Here is a 17,746-nt window from a genome sequence, read left to right as displayed (position 1 = left end):
ATATTAAAGATGACTGAATTATTTCTGACTTGTACTACTGGATTGTTTGTACGTAATCATTAGACTGCAGATATTTATGCAAAATAAAATTATTATGAATATTATTAAAGAAATGATACTTAAATAGAAATATAGAATTCATTCTTCGAATATTATAATATAGATAAAATATAATTTGAATTAACTTGATACTTTTTTACATTCCATTTAGATTTTTGAGAAACAACGTTTAAGAAATTAATCGAATCAAATTTCATCCTGTGTAAATTTTCTCCTGCAAATTGGAATTCCATTTGAGCAAAATTCGTGAACGTCTTAAATGTATCCTCCTTTCGAATTTCTCCGGATCCTATTGATCGAACATCACGATTCAAGTGGCATTTGCCACGTCTACGACGATCGATCGAGGTCTGTTTGCTTGAACCAAACCGTTTGTCCACTGAATGTCGCCTTCATGGCCACATATATGACGCGATATCGCTTACTATACCGTTTCTATGTTGCGAATAATACGATGTAATACGCGTTTGTCCAAGTCACAGCGTTACAATCGACGCTTGCCATGATCGACATACGGCGTTATATTGTTAACCATAAGACGTGTATCATACGTACACATGATAAAATGGCCATTGAGATGGAAATTGAAAAATTTAAAGTTTTCTAATTCTTTCACAATCCATACCATGTCGAAATTGATTTCACGATCTTTAACAATTTATACATACACCGGGTCATAGCTGGTGCAACGTCTAGAAACTTCACGAAATTGGAAAACTGCCAAGCTTTAACAGGGCACCGTTAATAAATGGCCACGTATCGACTGGAACGTCGTTCGTGTGTTCAGGATCTTAGGTAAATGAAATATCGCGGTTCCACGTGGCGAGAACGTAAAACTGAAGGGAAGGCATGTTTATTACACCAGTTCTGTAAAGTATGTGTATTAACGGCGTAGAAACGAGGGCATACGGATCCGTGCATTCACAATATGCACGTTGGCGACAACCTGTTGCAGTAACAAGCTTCAAGTAATTTTTGTCGGAGGACGCACTAATTCTTTTCTTTTACGTGTTTCTATGGATGTCGTTTGATACGCTCATCTCGTTGTTTAACGATATTAACCATATCCGGATGGAAGGAGTTTTTCGCTCGTTGATTACTAGAATTTTGATTAAAATGGATCAAATGGAGAACGAAGAGGAATTTTTGGTGAATTGGGAAAGGAAAAAGATGATTGGATAATGGGATTGCAGAATGCAAAAGTTGATTATACTTTGACGAAATAAAAAGGTTTGGTGAAAAAATGAAATTGTGGAATATATTGTATTTTGAATTAGGAATTGTAGAATTGTAGAAAGAAAGAGGATGAAATTATGGGATGAAAAAGTTAATTGAATCTTTTTTTCTAGCTTTTTAATTGATATTTTAATGTTTCCATAATGTAAATTGTGGAAAATGAAATATATTTAAAAAAGGAAAATAAAAACTGACATGCGAAATATTGATGAATGCAAGTTGTGCCGGTCGGTTAGTATTTCAAAATTCCATACAATTTAATAAAGTTGCCGATTCAAGTTATTCAATGGTGTAAGGCGAAATTCAATAAAGCTACATACCGCGCGAAATTCTAAAATCTCTAATAACGTGTATTCAAAATTCCTATATTTACTGAGACCAATTATAACATGTAAATTTGTTACAAATTCCGTAGCAACATATACCTTGAGAAGAAATTCCAAACATCATGGAATTTATTCATGTTTCAATTATATTATATTTCACAACACATATTTTGAATTTATCAAAAATACCAATCTAATAAATTGATCATATTTTTAACAAATTTATTATAAAAATATATATAATGAAATTCTGTATTTTAACAAAATATAAAAGGAAGGGAGTTCTCCATATCGTGTGTCATAATTCATAATACATCGCGTACATTCTATATCCTTTATTTCACGTTTAACATTCATATAACTGTTCATATTTCATGAAACATTAATATTACAATGTTCTATCTCAAATAGCGAAATATGTATATTAAAACACGAAACTTGTAGTTATTATACGTAAAACGAGAAACGTTTAACCAAATGTTTAATGGAACGTTGTAATATTTGAATTGCATCAAAGTTATGCGTAACTTAATCAAGACAAGATAACTTTTAGCAAGTTGTAGATAGTATGATTCAAAGTTCAAGGAATACTGTATTTATGCAGCATTCACTCAAATCTTGAATGAAACCGCAACTTGCATTAAATTTCTACGACGAATTATTCTCTTCGCATTATTCTCTTGCTCGTACGTTATAATTGTTTCGCCATTTTATCGCAGATCACGAAAGAAATCGCTTTTCCATAATGCAAAAAGACAAAAGAATTTTTTAATCTAATTCTCAAATTTTTATTATATTCTCATCGTTTTGTATACATATTTTGCTCTATCAAAATTATAAATAATACTGAAACTTTAAGAGTTAATTTTATCCCTTCGAAAAGATATTCCATTAATAAAAAGAATTGTTCTATAATTGATCCAATCATGATATATTCACAATGTTTCGTTTAAAATGAAATTATCGTTAGTTTCGCTAACACAATTAATTAATTCTTATTGAATTCGTGTAAGATGTAATACTTTTCATTGTATCTAAAACAAAAAGTGAAAGAAGTTTAACATTCTATTATGTTCACGAGTACATTTTCCAAGACAAACCACGATCGAAAACGAGGACGTTCATCAGCAGAACGACCGGCCAGAATTTTTCTCCATTTTCCAGCATTTTCTCGTAATACGAGCAAAGAATCTTCCGAAGCTACATCGATATCCGTGCTTTTCACGTTCAACTGGGCTAATGTTCGACGTGGCCGTAAAAACGGCATCGATAAGTGCTGCGAGGAGAAACGACCTCTTCTTGAAAACGGGTCTTCAGTTACGTTCGCGCGGATGCTCTTGACCATTCTTACAGTAATACTTTTTCGCTATATTCGTCATCGGTTCAAGCTTTTTCGCGATGCTTTGCGCAGCGTGAGAACACCTCGACCGATGAGTTGTGCGAATTAAAGATAAATAAAGACGTATTCTGAATTTCACACATTGAAAGATCACGAATATGTATCGATAAAATTTTTATTATTTTTATAATATATTTTTTATTATTTATTGTTTATTTTTTGCTTAAGAATAATTTTTCAAGAGATTATTCGCTATTTACAATAGAATTTTTACGTTTGAAATTAATAGAATATAATTTTTATATAAATTATATGATACAATGAAGAATATTGATTATCGAAACCAAATTCTTTTTTAATCGAATAATCGATTAGAAGTAAATTTGTGAATATGTTAAATCGCAAGAAAAGCGTATTATTAAGAATAAATTAATCATTTTTAGATTTACTCATCCCAGGATGTATTTCCTAAAATATATTATTACAAACTTATCTTGTAATCGATATATTTTATACAAGAGAACAATTCTTTTTTCTCACGTGGTTGAATTCAATCTCACGCTTTCACCACAACAATGTGAGTTTCTTCGCAAATTGAATCTTTTTGTAAGCGTATCATTTCAATGCATCGAGCAAGCGTTGAGTGCACTTTCTTCCTTATTGAAATAAATAGCGCATGCACGGATATAAGTGTATCGATCATATATCTTAAAACGTGAATACCGCTCGTTGAAAGCTTTGAAGATGTCGTTACATCTATTGTCACGACGTTATAATAATATATCATACAGTTTGGATCAAGAAAGATGTGAAACGAATGAAAATACGATGGATACGAAAAAAATATTTACAATATATAAGATAAAATACGAAATGTTGTTGAAAAATACGAAATGTGAAGTTCATTTTGAACTGAAGTGAAATAAAATGAAATGAAACATATGAGAGTTTGTGTTAAAGAGTGTACTCTAACTATACTGCCTGATCAACACTGGTTATTTCTACTTACAATTGTCACTTAATAAACACAACAATTTCGTATCAATTGACTGAAAGATTAATTACTTCTTAAATTATTATTTTATTAAGATATTATACGAATTGTATTGCATATTTTTTAATAAAGTATCATACAAGCAAAAATACCAGTTTGAAAATATTGGAGGGAGAAAGATAAGGAAAGAAAAAGTAATCGAGAGTTATAGAAAAAATAGAAAGAGAAAAAAGATTACTTACAAGGACGGCATTGATAGGCGACTTCGATGTATTTCGGCAATCCAGGACACGGATCGCCCTGAAAGGTTTTCGGACTGGTGTTGAACTTGCATTGCCTCTTCTTGTGACATACTTCCACCACCGTCTGCAACAGTGAGTACTAACGCGTCATTCAGACGACCCGCTCACTTTACGATAAGATTCGATTCGAGCTTAATCTAAGAAAACTAAAATATTGTTACTATGAGAAAGTTATTCTTGATATTTGACCAAAATATATTAATTTATAGGAAAAGGGAATTTTTGACTGACACAATGATTCTAAGTTTCCTTGATTCAATAAATATAATTGAGATATATTAGAGTAGATACATGATTTTATTTTTACACTTTTTTTATCTGAGTATTTTCTTATTCGTTGTATTGATTAAAATATTATTAAAGAGATATTTTCTTTCCCTCTAATCGATTATCTCTTGTCAAAATTTATACTTTCAGATATATGTATATATATATATATATCTTCTCATCAATTATCACAAAATTTGAATCTCAGTGACAAGAGACGTCGATGGATTTTAAAACAATTAATCAAAAATAATCTACTGTGAATAGTAACTCGGAGTAGATTCATTATAACCTGAATCTCTTCGAAAATCTCCTCAATGTTTCGTGCAATAATAAGAATTCTAACTATTAATTTACTCCAAATTGTTCTATGTTTCTTTTGTTAATTTTAAAGTGATTTTGATCTTTATCTGTTCATAAATTATATGAACGTTTAAATAAAATGAATAAAGAAGAATATGATAAAAAAACAAGATTAATCGAAGCAATGATAAAATTTCAAAAATATGATTTCCTGGTAATATATTTTAATGCATTTTCATCCCTCTTTACTCTTCTATTTTTCTAGAATCGTTTCAGTGACGAGAATTATACGATCCTTTGATGCGATGCACACGTATCAACGGAAATTATATTGACAATTATACTGATGCTAATATTGACACATTTTTAGAACCAACGATGTGACATTATCAAAACACGTAATTTATCGGTGTGTGATTGCATATTTCGCGACGTGCCATCGAATATCGCGAACACGTCCTTCATAAAGCCGTGTTTAAGCACAACGACAAATTTACTTGTTCGATATTAACGGCAATATGTTTTAATCTCGTGTTCATAATGATAAATTTTGTTTCATCGTGTGCAAAGGGCGCGACGAATAAACGTTCGGGACAGAAATCATCGGGATCTATGCTGGTTTACATAAATGACTAGATACTTTATTGAAATCGTGCATCATCCGTAATATATAATTGCAATTTCCTTCGATTAATTATACCGTAATTCGAGTTAATTTTCCGGTTGGGATATGCGTGTGATAAATCGAATCGATGAGAGTGAAAATGTTCAATGTGACGATTTCTGGTGTTAATTATGCTTGTAATTTTATAATGTCGTGCTTGAATCATCAATGTCCGTGTTTCTTTGAATATTATAATGGTTTAGAGTACACAAATATGTCTTATATAAGAATCAATCGGTGAACTGAATTATTACATTGAATATTTTCTTTATGATTCAACAGTTAATACGTTTATCATTTATAGGATTTTGAGCATCATTTTGTGCAAGATAATGAATGAATGATTTTATGAAAAAATGAATCCAGTGATATATTTGTTTTTGTATGGAACAAACAATTGATGTCTGTTGAAGAAATATTAAATAAAAATTTAGGAATCATTTATAAGGATAGATTTCAATGATAAGGATAGATTCAGAAAATCAAGTGATACAATTGTATTAGAAGCTATTTGAGCGACTCTATATTATCAAAGAATAATATTTTCTTATATTATATTAAACCACCTTGATAATTCATCTTGATCACTTCTATCTATTTATAAGAATGCTTTATTTTGTATATAATAAAATCTAACCTAGTTTCGATAAAAAGTATTATTGAAAATTCATCGAATATGAGAATATATCAAAAGAGAACGATTTCTTATGCATATCAGTTTGGAAATAAGAATAAATATGCTTTTAAAATCGCATTTCGTTTCAAATCTATATCTGTTCCTTGGATATATAGCATTTCAACGTTGAAGCATTTAAGATGCGAGGAAACTTCAATGATGTTTGAAATTCTTATGATTTTTCACGACCTATTTTTTTCTATATTAAGCTATTATTCTCTTCAAGCTTATTGATATATATTATTACATATATTCATAAAATGAAACCACAAAAGAAAAAATTGGAATCATATGTATATACCATTCGTCGATATTTTCGATAATAGAGATAACAGGGAGTATCGATACGAAGCAAAGATTACAGAAAAGATTTCAATCGACATGTATTGGTTTCAAATTAATGTGACTTCTTTTTTTCCCATTTCAATAGCTTTGAATATGGTCCAATTCTTTTTCGTAATTAATCCTATCGATTTCAAATATTTCCTGCAATACATATGTATTTCTGGAAATATTTTTTTACATGTCCGAATATACGAACTGCAATGTTAAAAACAGAGAATCATTTCATCTGCTAAATATTCAATCAGATATTCAAAGTATTAAATTACAATATACTTTTTCTATAATTTTCAAAATTCCTACGAATAAAATTTCTTCGATTCTTTTCATTGTTTTATTCAATTCTTTTCGTCCGATTTTTCATTAGTATCGTTCTACACGATTTGTTAACCGATCTCGAGCATCACATTCCAAGACTATTGACAAAAAATGGGGATAGAAAATCGAGGATGGACGATGTCATTGAAGACGCGTTCCCCTTTCCTTCTTTATTCCATCGTTAGTTCCCTTTTTGTTGAGATGCACCGTGTCATTCGAAGAAGAGAGTGAATGGGGTGAGGATTGGACAAGGGTGGAAAGGGAATGGGGGTTGACAAAGGTGAAAAGAGGAGAGCAGTCGAGTTGCATCGCGAACCACGGCCTTGTACAATACAGTCTCAGAACCGCTTTGAAGTCTAGTCGAAATTAATGTTGTGTCTCTCTTTGGCGGTTATTGCAATTGCCGGGGTAAAAATAAAAAAACAGGGAGGTATGGAAGGGCGAAAAATTGCGAGGTTAACCGTGGTCCCCAACTCCACTGCTCTAGTTATATTAAGATTGCCACTTAATTTTGCGTCAGAAATTTTTTGGTGAAATTCGAATTTCAGGTAAATTTTAAAGACAATATTATTTTGAAGATTTTCGTTGATTTTATTTCTATTTCATTTAATTAATTGATTATATTATATTTTATTTAAAAATTAATTAATGCATTTGACAATCTAAAACAAAAAATTAATTAAAAAATTTGGATATAAATATTTTCTGTATAGAATATCGAATATTGTAGCACGCGAAAAAAAAATAATATTCTCGCTGTTTCATTGCAATTTCTGTGTTATTTAGAATTTCGAAACCTTAAAAATTTCAATTTATTGAAAATTTTGTTTTAAAAATATTCAAGAGATTTTGCTTTCATTTAGAAATTTAATTTCTATATCAAATACTAAATTATTTAATATTCCTTATTATTTATTCATTGATCCATTCTTCGTATAATCTCAGCCGTTCAACATTATAACTATTTACGATTATTCGATGCTTTGAACAATAAATTGTGGAAGTAACTTATTGAAATAACTTCAATTATTAAAATTTTGCCCATCTCTGATTCGCCGGCACGCATTTAATTATCGAGTCTTCAATTCTCAATTTGTTTCTACGCGTTTCACGTACAAATGAGAGAACGTCTCGTGGGAGAAATCGATTTCCAGAGGTGTGCATCGATGATCACGTATTCGGCCCGTTTCCTAACCAGAAACCAACCCCCTCTTTCGTCACACAGCCAACCCGATCTTACACGCTCCAACGCTTACCCGTTGGTCCATTAATTCCTCGATTAACGATACGCTCGTTCCTCCGTTCGTCCCGGAAACAGGATATCAACGGAACCAACGAGAGCTTCTGGTATCTGACGAAAATCGTTCCGGCTGCTGATGTCGAATTTCCGTTTTTAATCTGCTGGATATTACACCGATTTTGGGGCGAGTTTCCGTAGTAGTGGAAGTTGAGCGGAAGTTTGAGTGGATTATTTGTCGTTTTTGACAGTGTGTGTACGTAAACGTGAGGATGAAATCCGATTGTTTGTAATTGAAATTATGAAATTTGTTAAAAATGATAAATCTCAGGAAAGTTTCAATAAAATTGTGTACAATTTGATGTTTGTAAAATTGAGATATTGAGTAGTTAAAGTAGTTAAAGTTATTTTCAATTTTCTATATAATATTTAGAGGATTAATTAGCGTAATTATTCTTCATATAAAAAAAAGGTGGATATATTTTGGATATAAGTGGAATTATGAAATGGAAATATTATCAAATTTACTAATCTTTATTCTTTTTTCTTTTTTAGAACAAGTACAGGAATAATTCTATCATGCATTAAATGTCTCGTATATCAATATATTTGTACGATTAATATAAAATTTTTCGACAAATATGAAATTTGATATATTGAAGAGTTGTTTCGAGGATTTATTCCAAAATCAAATGGAATGAAATGCAAATAATTGAATGTTTGTTGTTAGTTGTATTATTGAGAAATAATGCACAAATTGTTTCGTCGGTAAACATTACGTTCCAAACGAACGTTCATGATTAACGAAAATTATTCTCCTAACAGAAACGTTAACAGATATTTTACTAATACTTGAAACGTGGCGGATAAAGTTGAAATACATCAGCCGCTAATAATTTGCGTAAATCGTGTAGATTTGAACAACTAAATTGGGTGACTGTCCGTACCAATTAATTTTATATAATCCGCTTTGCATAACTCAACAGGATTTCGACCATTTACCTACTACCATGGTCTCAACGAATCATTTAACGTGCTGATGTCCCATTGTCATATAAGGGAGTCGAGTGCAAGTTAATATATATTTTCCATTTTTCAATTTTTATTTCCATTAATTTCTTTACTCGAGAATGAATAAAATAGAAATTTGATTTTTCTACTTTATATATCTTTTTAATCAGCAAAGATGAAGAGTTTAAAAAATTGTTTGAAATTAAAAAATACAAATACCATGGAAATATAATATTTGGATACTGCACGAATCCAAATTTTATTAAAAAAACATTCATATTAAAAAGAATAGAAATGAAATTACAAGGTGCAGTTTGACTTGCTTTAGTTTGCAGTTTCGACAAGGGTGGAGAACACTATGATAAACAAGTTTTGCACAAGCTTGGTCAGCAATTCGTAAATCCATAGGATCTCCTTCGACAGCGATTCGTTAGGGACATTGACGACGTACCTGGTCTTTTCACACGATGAATAGCCTATGCATTATCGCTAGAAATTGCTACACAAGTTTCAGTATGCGATACCGCGTGTACCTCCTCGTTATCGTGTAATGAGATCACTTTTGTTGGATGAGACAGATTATTGCATCTCTTCGAGAAGTATATTGAAAATTTTCCTGTGATTTGTTTCCTATAAATGGTATATTGATATACCGAAGAGAAATTAATTAATTAATTAATTAACAACAGGGAGAGATACAATTTTATTATTGGTGTGAAAAATAATAAAGTTGATATGTTTAAAGCTTAAGTATGATCATCGAAATGATATCGTTTTTAATTGAATTTTTTTCATAAGGATTAAATTGTATGTTTGATAAAATTTAATTCATAAATGTGTATCCTTTATAGCTATATTAATGAATAAAAAGATAATATTTCATATGATTAAATTTTATTTATATTAATTTTAAATATAGATATATGGAAATGTTCAGAAATTTATTCATCATGAAATATGAGATATCAATATGAGATTTCCATATTAATAACAAAGAATTGTTAATTACTTTTATTCATTATTAAGAGAATTTTTCTATAAATTTTGCAAATTCTGATTGATTTTATTCTATTTTTTTAAAAATTCATCGAGAATTAATAAAAATTAAATCATATTCCAATAAAAATTAAAGCATTGATCTGACTATTGTGCTATTATATCTCGTCAAAATTTTATTCTTTTTTTATTTCTTTTATTAATTACTAAATCTTCTAATACTTTTTAATATATATTTTCATACACCAAAATGATTTATATAATTCAAAAAATATCAATAATTCAATTAAAATCACTAAATATTTAAATGAAACGATTTTTAAACTACTTAAATGATTTTCAAAAAATACAATTTAGAATTGATCAACTTCTGAATCCTCCGTAAATAAAGAATATTAATTAATTTCTCGATCCATAAACTTTTCATTCTTTTGTATCGAAAATAACAAAAAAAAAAAAAAGAGAGAAACTAAATCTCGTTAAAATACAGAGCTCGAGCAGAAATTAAACCGATCAGATTGAAATATCCTATCGAGTTTTTCTCGAGGAGTAGCTAAGTCACAATGAACCCCTTTCAAACGAACCCATCGTTGGGAAGGCACGAATAAAGGAACAAAGGGAAGCACGTTCGTCGAAGATTTTCGATTCCGTTCATATATCAGGACCCGGCCTTTTCTCCATCGCGGTTTACGATCGCATTTGTATCACGCGGCGAACCTACCGTATATTTCAACCCGAAAATGAAAAGAAACGAAACAGCCACCGCCCAGCCGGAGAAGGGAAAGGAATTCAATCTTTCCTCCGAAATTTTCGAGCGAAGTCCAGCATTCGATCAACTCGAATTTTTAATCCATCGTGAATTCAACGTGTTTCGTGGAGATCTACATCCCAGAAATGCGAAAATGAGAGATAAAGAAAGAAAAGAATGAAAGAAGAATGAAATATGGCAATGGAGATCTACGTCCAAAAAGACGAAAAAATGAGAAGAAAGGGGGAAAAAAATAATGAAATACTGTAATATGAATATTTTTTTTTGTTTTTCGAAAGTACGATTCTAGAATCGCGATAGACCCAATCGTTTATCTTTATAGTTTATGGTTTATAGTTATATGCACGTGAGAATCGAGCCATATCTTTTTCCTCTTTCTCCATCTACGCAGGATTGAATAATGCGAATAACTGACCGTTATTTCTTTTTTTTTTTTTTTTTTTTTTTTTTGCTTTCTTTCGGCATGAAATGGAGTTTGAACGGACAGGTCCCGATAAGGTGTAACGTTTACTGCACACGTTTGCCCTTAATGCCACGGGATCAAAACGTGGCCGATGATCGGCGATTTTCACGCGGATCCTTCCGGAAGAATGGATCAATATCGTGGATATGGATTTTCTGAGTAATTCTGAGGTAATTTTGCGTAAAAAATGTTAGATCGATGTAAGGGAATGCTTGGAATAATACAAAATGTGGAAATTGTATTTGAGATTGAGGTAAGAAATAATGTTTTAAATATTAATTTTCATCTCATAAATATGTTTCATCGAAATAGTTATTTATTACATTAATAAATTGGATTAATTGATATAATTAAAATAATCAATATCTCGCATATTCTTTTTGTTTCTATAAAAATTTCTTTCTGTAAAAATTCTTTGAAATGATACATACGTATCACATGTGAAAAATGCCAAAAAATCCAATACGTATTTTCTCAAAAGAAACTTCGACTCATCAGTATTCTTAAACTTCAAGATTAAATTTACGCTTTGCCAGTCATTTCTCAGAGTTTCCATCTTTCCAACAAATATTTTACAAGACTTGAAACTAGTAGTACGAGTCGACGCTTCAAAAGGCCGGAGAAGAGGTCTCTTGAGGGAATCAGAGGCAACAAGAAGTCGATCATTACGGCTTAATCTTCACGCTGTCGAATCTTACGATCTCGACAATCGGTATTCCAATTAAATCGATTTTCCAAACAGTGTTAAAGAGCCAATTTGCATTGGATAAATGTTTTCCAAGATTTTTTTTAACGCTTCCTTTATTTTACAGATCAAAAACACTTTATACATGGTGATGAGAATATTGAAAACGACGACGACGATCTTCTGATTTAATAGTTGCAAATTTTATTGATCGCATTATTCAAAAAATTAATACTAATTTTTCGAAAAAGATTCAAATTATTTGATCCAATTATAGAATTAATTGTTCTATTTTAAAGAGTGAGAACGCTTTACAAAGAAGTTATAGTTGATCAAACAATTCAAGTTGTTAAGAAACACGATCTATCTTAAGAATTTTAAAAGTTTGCCAAATCTCATTTACTGGGAAACGCGAAACTTCTCGAGGAGACTTGGAAAAATCGTAGAAATAGCGTGTCGATGGTTGTTATACCAGGATTAAACATAGGAATAGGGTTGTCGAAAATTATTCCGATTTAATTAAAGAATTTAAAGTTTCAGCGGAAGTCGATGAAGTAATGACGTTGGTGATTGGGAAAACTCTTTGGTTCGATCGATCACACGGGTTCAAAGGGAAGAAATCTCGTTCTAAGTTTCAAATTAACATGCAAATACCTCAACAAAAAGTATTTTCCTTCTCAAACCACGATCGTTCGATTATATTCAATTCTCGTTAATAGCATAACTTATGCACTTGATGCAACGTTAATACCAAAGATTAACTCCAAAGAAAAAGAAATCAAAAGTTTCTCCTTTGTTATAATTTTCCATAAAATCCTATTATCTTAAAAAGTTACTCGAAAAGTGTAGTTAAGAGTTTTAATTTTTTAAGGGTTGCGCGATCCCGTTAAGATTTTTAACGCCTCGAAATTGCAACTCTTAATCCTTGCTCCTCTTCACATTCCCCACCGTTTAACGTTTGTCCCCAGAAAAGAGAATCATCATCGCTCTTAATCAATGAAGGATGAAAAAGAAATTTTTTTTTTTTTGTTCGTAATAAAGCGACAGAATTGTTTCGCTGATGGTGGTTCGATAAATCTAAACGATGTTTCCGCAGTTGCCTGGATCCGCAATAATAAATATTATCAGGACGATCGGAATAACGAGCGTATTTGGCGCGGTGCCACGCGTTCGAGCACCGCGCCCTCCTCTTACCACCATGCTATTATATGCAACATTTTCATATTCCATTTCCGATAAGCTTACGTTGAAAAACGTAAATGAACTTGATCGTGGTTCCTCGGGGTGATCACATTATACTAAGTGGGTGGCGGTGAAAGCCTAGGAAAAGATTGTTTCCCGTGTTTCCAGCGCAGAGCTGCACGTGAATTGATATTTTCCCGATATATCGTCATATGATATCTTTTGAAATGAGATTCTTAAATTTTTGATAACTTGGAAATTTTGGATTAAGGGTTGGTATTAAATGATGATAAATTAGGATGATTTCATTCGTCACTTTTTTGATGAATAATTTTTTTTTTGAGAATCCTTGAGAATTATCATAAGAAGAGTTATAAAAGTTAAAAAGTGATATCAGATATATATCAAATAATAATATCTATAATTTTTTATTTAGTAAGAAATGTTCTTCAAACATATCGATAAATGTATTAATATAATGTTGAAAGTGAAAATAAAAATGTTTTGATGAGCAAAATAACAATTTAAGATATTTTTCCTAAAAAAAAAAAAAAAAAAGAGAATATATTTAATAGTAATGGTGCGAAAGAGAAAAAGATCATTGATAAAATAAAAGGAGCAATTTTATTTAGTTTCTTCGCCACGTAAGAATCACACACAATGGCTGGTTTCCAGAGCAATGGAAACGTGTAATACGAAATCCTCATACCACTTTCCTGACCATTGGATATCACAGTATGAATTTCCATTGTAGTTTCATCGATAACTTATCGTCTATTGTGTGTGTGTGTGTGTGAATGAGACGAAAAGGAAATTGTACGAATTAACAAACTTTTTAATTCTATATAATATATATAGTATATAAAAAAAGAATATACAAAGATATTTTCTTTTTTCCTTCAAAGATGAAATTTACTTTCATTATCTTCATAACGAAAAGATATTACATCGTATACGATAGATCGTATGCAGTTTTTCCAAAGTCTAACGCAAATCATTACCAACTCGACAAACCTTCGATAATTACACGGTACTAATATACTCTGCATAATTTACCCTAATCAACGTCGCAAATCGAATGCAGCCGCAAACCCTCACGCGAAATTCGTTCCACGTTGCAGTTAATTGCACGGAAACAAACAGGATTTTGCAAGCGACTGCAAAACCTGGCGTTCTGTTTCGTCTTGCTAATCTCTGTTATCCTAACCAACCTACAAATTACGCCCTTGTAATGGGATAACCGCGAAAATTTTATAATTTCCATCCAAAATCATTCTAGCGAAAAGAGATTGCTCCAACAAATAATCGAAATAATCTCTTCCTTCATATCAAAATTTCTTCTTTAATTTCAATTTTATCTTTTATTTTATATAAAATGAACAACAACAAAATTTCTTTTTCATCAATATAATTATATCTTATCTGTCGTAATATGTCAAATTAATATATTCAAGATTGATGATGCAACGTGCCTTATGGAAATTTCTTACTAATTCTATAGCTGACGCATATCATCATGAAGATTTCCATGAATTTAGTTTTTCTTTCGCATACCTGTACGTCATCGATACACACAACCATTTTAAATTTCGTTGCATTTTTCATCAAGTTTTACAATTGCTTTCCAACGAAAATCAGTATCCGAGAATTTTTGATCTCGATACGTGTTCAAGTCGTACAAATAAATAAATAAAAGATAAAATTATATTTAACTTGGATTGAATAATTAAATAAAAGTTATACGATTGCAAAGATTCTAATTTTATTTCGATTCGCGAAAAGTGGTCGATTAAGGTGTCGAAATTAGAGGCGATTCGTTTTCCGTGGAAATTCAGTGGGAAATCGTGGAATCGTGAGCCTCGTCGCGAGTGAAACAGAGCGGAGTCAAATTGGACGAAGGAGGTGGCAAGGAGATGGCCGTCATTTAAAATACACGTTCGAAAAGATAATAACAACTGACCTGAAAACGACACTCCGCTGTTTCGTCGAGTTTGTTGCCGACCAACTTACTCGAGATCGAAGAAAATGCAGCCTGAAATCGCAGATCTTCCCGCGAACACGAAATGTTTACACGTAACGTATGATAGAAATTTATTTCGTTAATCTTGAGAAGTGCAAGGAATATAAATATATATTCTTACAAAAAAATTGTTTGCAGGGATTGTTTCGAAGAAGGGACGAGATATATCCAATTTAAAAATTGCAAATGTTCCTGTCACAGAATGGTCTTAAAAACTTTAAAAGTAGTTATTGCGCATTTCCGTAAACAAAGCGATCAAGATATTGTTGACTTCGCGATGAAAATGGAGTGTTTACGACATAAAACAAGATAACGAGAAGTAATTATACGTCGAATTCTTGGGATTCTTCCGTGATATTCATTCTCCAATATTAACTTACTGTAACAAACTTCTCCTGAAAATGAGATTCATCTTCTGCTGCAACCATATCTTGTTCATACTTTTGCAACAGATCATTTTAAGCATGATGAAATTCGAGAAAAACGATAAATTGTTTAATAAAGTCGGTACTCTTTTAAAAATATTATTTATTGAAAACAAAGTTATGGAATAATTAAAATTTTATCCTTCATAGAAAATAAATCTAGGATTATTGTGCTTTATTTTTTAAAATGCATTTTGTTAAAAAATTTATACTTTTACTTCCATACCACGAATATCCTACTCTGTCGTTTGTCAAGATATTTACAAATCCTTGATTTTTTTTAATCTCTTCTTTTCAACTTCTTTCTTCCTGTCCTCGATTTCTTTACCCTTCTCTCCTCCAAACTCACTTCTTTGCCTACTCATTACATCACACCACGCTAAAAACCACGCTAAAGACCTAAGAAAAACACTTGAACCAAGTATAATTCGTCACGAAATCAATCTAAGAAATTCTCGATACATCGAAGAAAGCGATCAACGAAAGGGGAGAAGAAATAAGATGTAAAGAAAACGTCGAAACTCAACGGCAGGGATATACAAAGTCACTAAAATCTGAAACGAAATCCCAAAGTTGAAAGGGTTTCTTTTTGCTGGAAATCTTTGCAAGGATGCAAGGCCACGAGAGCTAAGCCCAAGTTACGAGGGTTGAAATGGTTAACCGATCAAAGTGGATTCGATTTACGATTATTTCCGCCTTGATTTCTTCTTCTGGAAAAAGATCTTGAGTGTCAATGCAATCGTCTTTCTACCGAATTAGAAATCAGGATTTCGCAAGGATCTAATAAATATAAGAAAAAAGTTTCACGAAGAAACTCTTTCAGAAGAAACTTCGAGAGACCGAATCTTTTCTTTACGACGTCTCTACTCTTAGTGCTTTGCAAAGTTTCACGAATATGGAAAAAATATAATAGATAAATTCGTGTCGAAGTTGATTTTTATACTGAATGTTTTTCTTGTTTATTTCCATCAATATAATAATACATTTTAAATTAAAAGGATTAATTTATTCTATACAGGATGTATAAAAGAGATTTCAGAAAAATTGCAATTATAAATAATTACGAAATAAATAATAAAATTTTTTCTCAGATATCGAAGGAAAAACCTAGATTTTAAAGAGTGATTGAATAACTTCTGCCAAGAATTATTATTATCTGAATTAGTATCTAGTATCACTTCAATTTTATGAATGTTTGCTATGAACAAGAAAAAACATGACAAAGGATTGAACACGATTAAACTTTAAAATAATGGATTTTATTATACGAAAATGATACGAATTATTTATGTTTCCTGAAGTTCATATAAATGGAATTCTACTAAATTTCTTTCTTTTTTTTTCTTCTTCAATATCCAATTTATTCATCATATCTGTTAAAACAAATTATAAAGAAAAGATTGTCTTTCCTTCTCGTGAAAGGTAATATTTTCATCAAGATTGTGAAAAAGAATATATAAATTATTGAGTAATTGTTTTCTAGACACATACCTGCAACGATTGCGGCCAGATGCAAGTCTGATTCGTTTGTCTGTCCCCGAGATACATCGATGGTTCTGAATAAGTATTGCATCTGTCAGTACCATTTGGTCCTGCTCTTCCATATTGAGCCAGAACGATGGAGATGGTGGTACCTAGTGGACACTTGAGCGTCATTGACTCCTCGTCGCAGGCTGCTCGCTGGTAGGTCTTCAAAGTGCCTAATAACAAGGCTGTTGTGTTAAAAATCGCAATTTATAAGATTCAAGCGAAAATTTAGAACGTAACAAAAACATAAGCGAAATTGAATTGGCAAAAATTAAAATTAATGAATAATAAAAACAAAATATTAAAAAAAAAAAAAAAAAACAATTCAATCGAAGATGAATATATTGAATTCACATTGAATTGTCATTTGATCATATTGATTAATACACAGTAGCAGCAGTGATACCGAGTATCAAAGTGTTCATAATCGTCGCAATACGAAGCGAAAAGAAGGTTAAAAATAAGCGTGAAACGAAAGAGAGCACGTTACGCGATATTTCAATAGAAATAAATAGATAAATGAATAAAAAGGAAAAGGAAAAATAGAGCGAGGGATGAAAGTGTCGAGTGAACAAATACAGGAGCGAGGGATAGATGGTGCGGA

At 31.2% G+C, this 17,746-nt stretch overlaps 1 protein-coding gene across 2 annotated transcripts in view; it reads right to left on the bottom strand.

Annotated features, from left to right (window-relative positions):
- Positions 1-17,322, bottom strand: part of LOC100869731 (uncharacterized) — a 92,747-nt gene extending 75,425 nt beyond the window's left edge. For both annotated transcript variants that reach the window (XM_086915811.1, XM_086915812.1), the window contains exons 1-2: positions 17,107-17,322; positions 4,198-4,336 (exon numbers count right to left, since the gene is read on the bottom strand). In XM_086915811.1, the coding sequence (XP_086771937.1) occupies positions 4,198-4,336; positions 17,107-17,271 (304 nt within the window). In that variant the 5' untranslated portion in view covers positions 17,272-17,322. The remainder of the gene's footprint in view (positions 1-4,197; positions 4,337-17,106) is intronic.
- Positions 17,323-17,746: the final 424 nt, after the last annotated feature.

The sequence above is a fragment of the Apis florea genome, unplaced genomic scaffold (genome assembly GCF_048593485.1).
Source record: "Apis florea isolate Af1SG1 unplaced genomic scaffold, ASM4859348v1 contig_3797_pilon, whole genome shotgun sequence".
NCBI classification, from domain to species: Eukaryota; Metazoa; Arthropoda; class Insecta; order Hymenoptera; family Apidae; genus Apis; species Apis florea.
The sequence above is the reverse complement of the archived record's forward strand: the minus strand, read 5'-3'. Positions and strand labels throughout refer to the sequence as shown.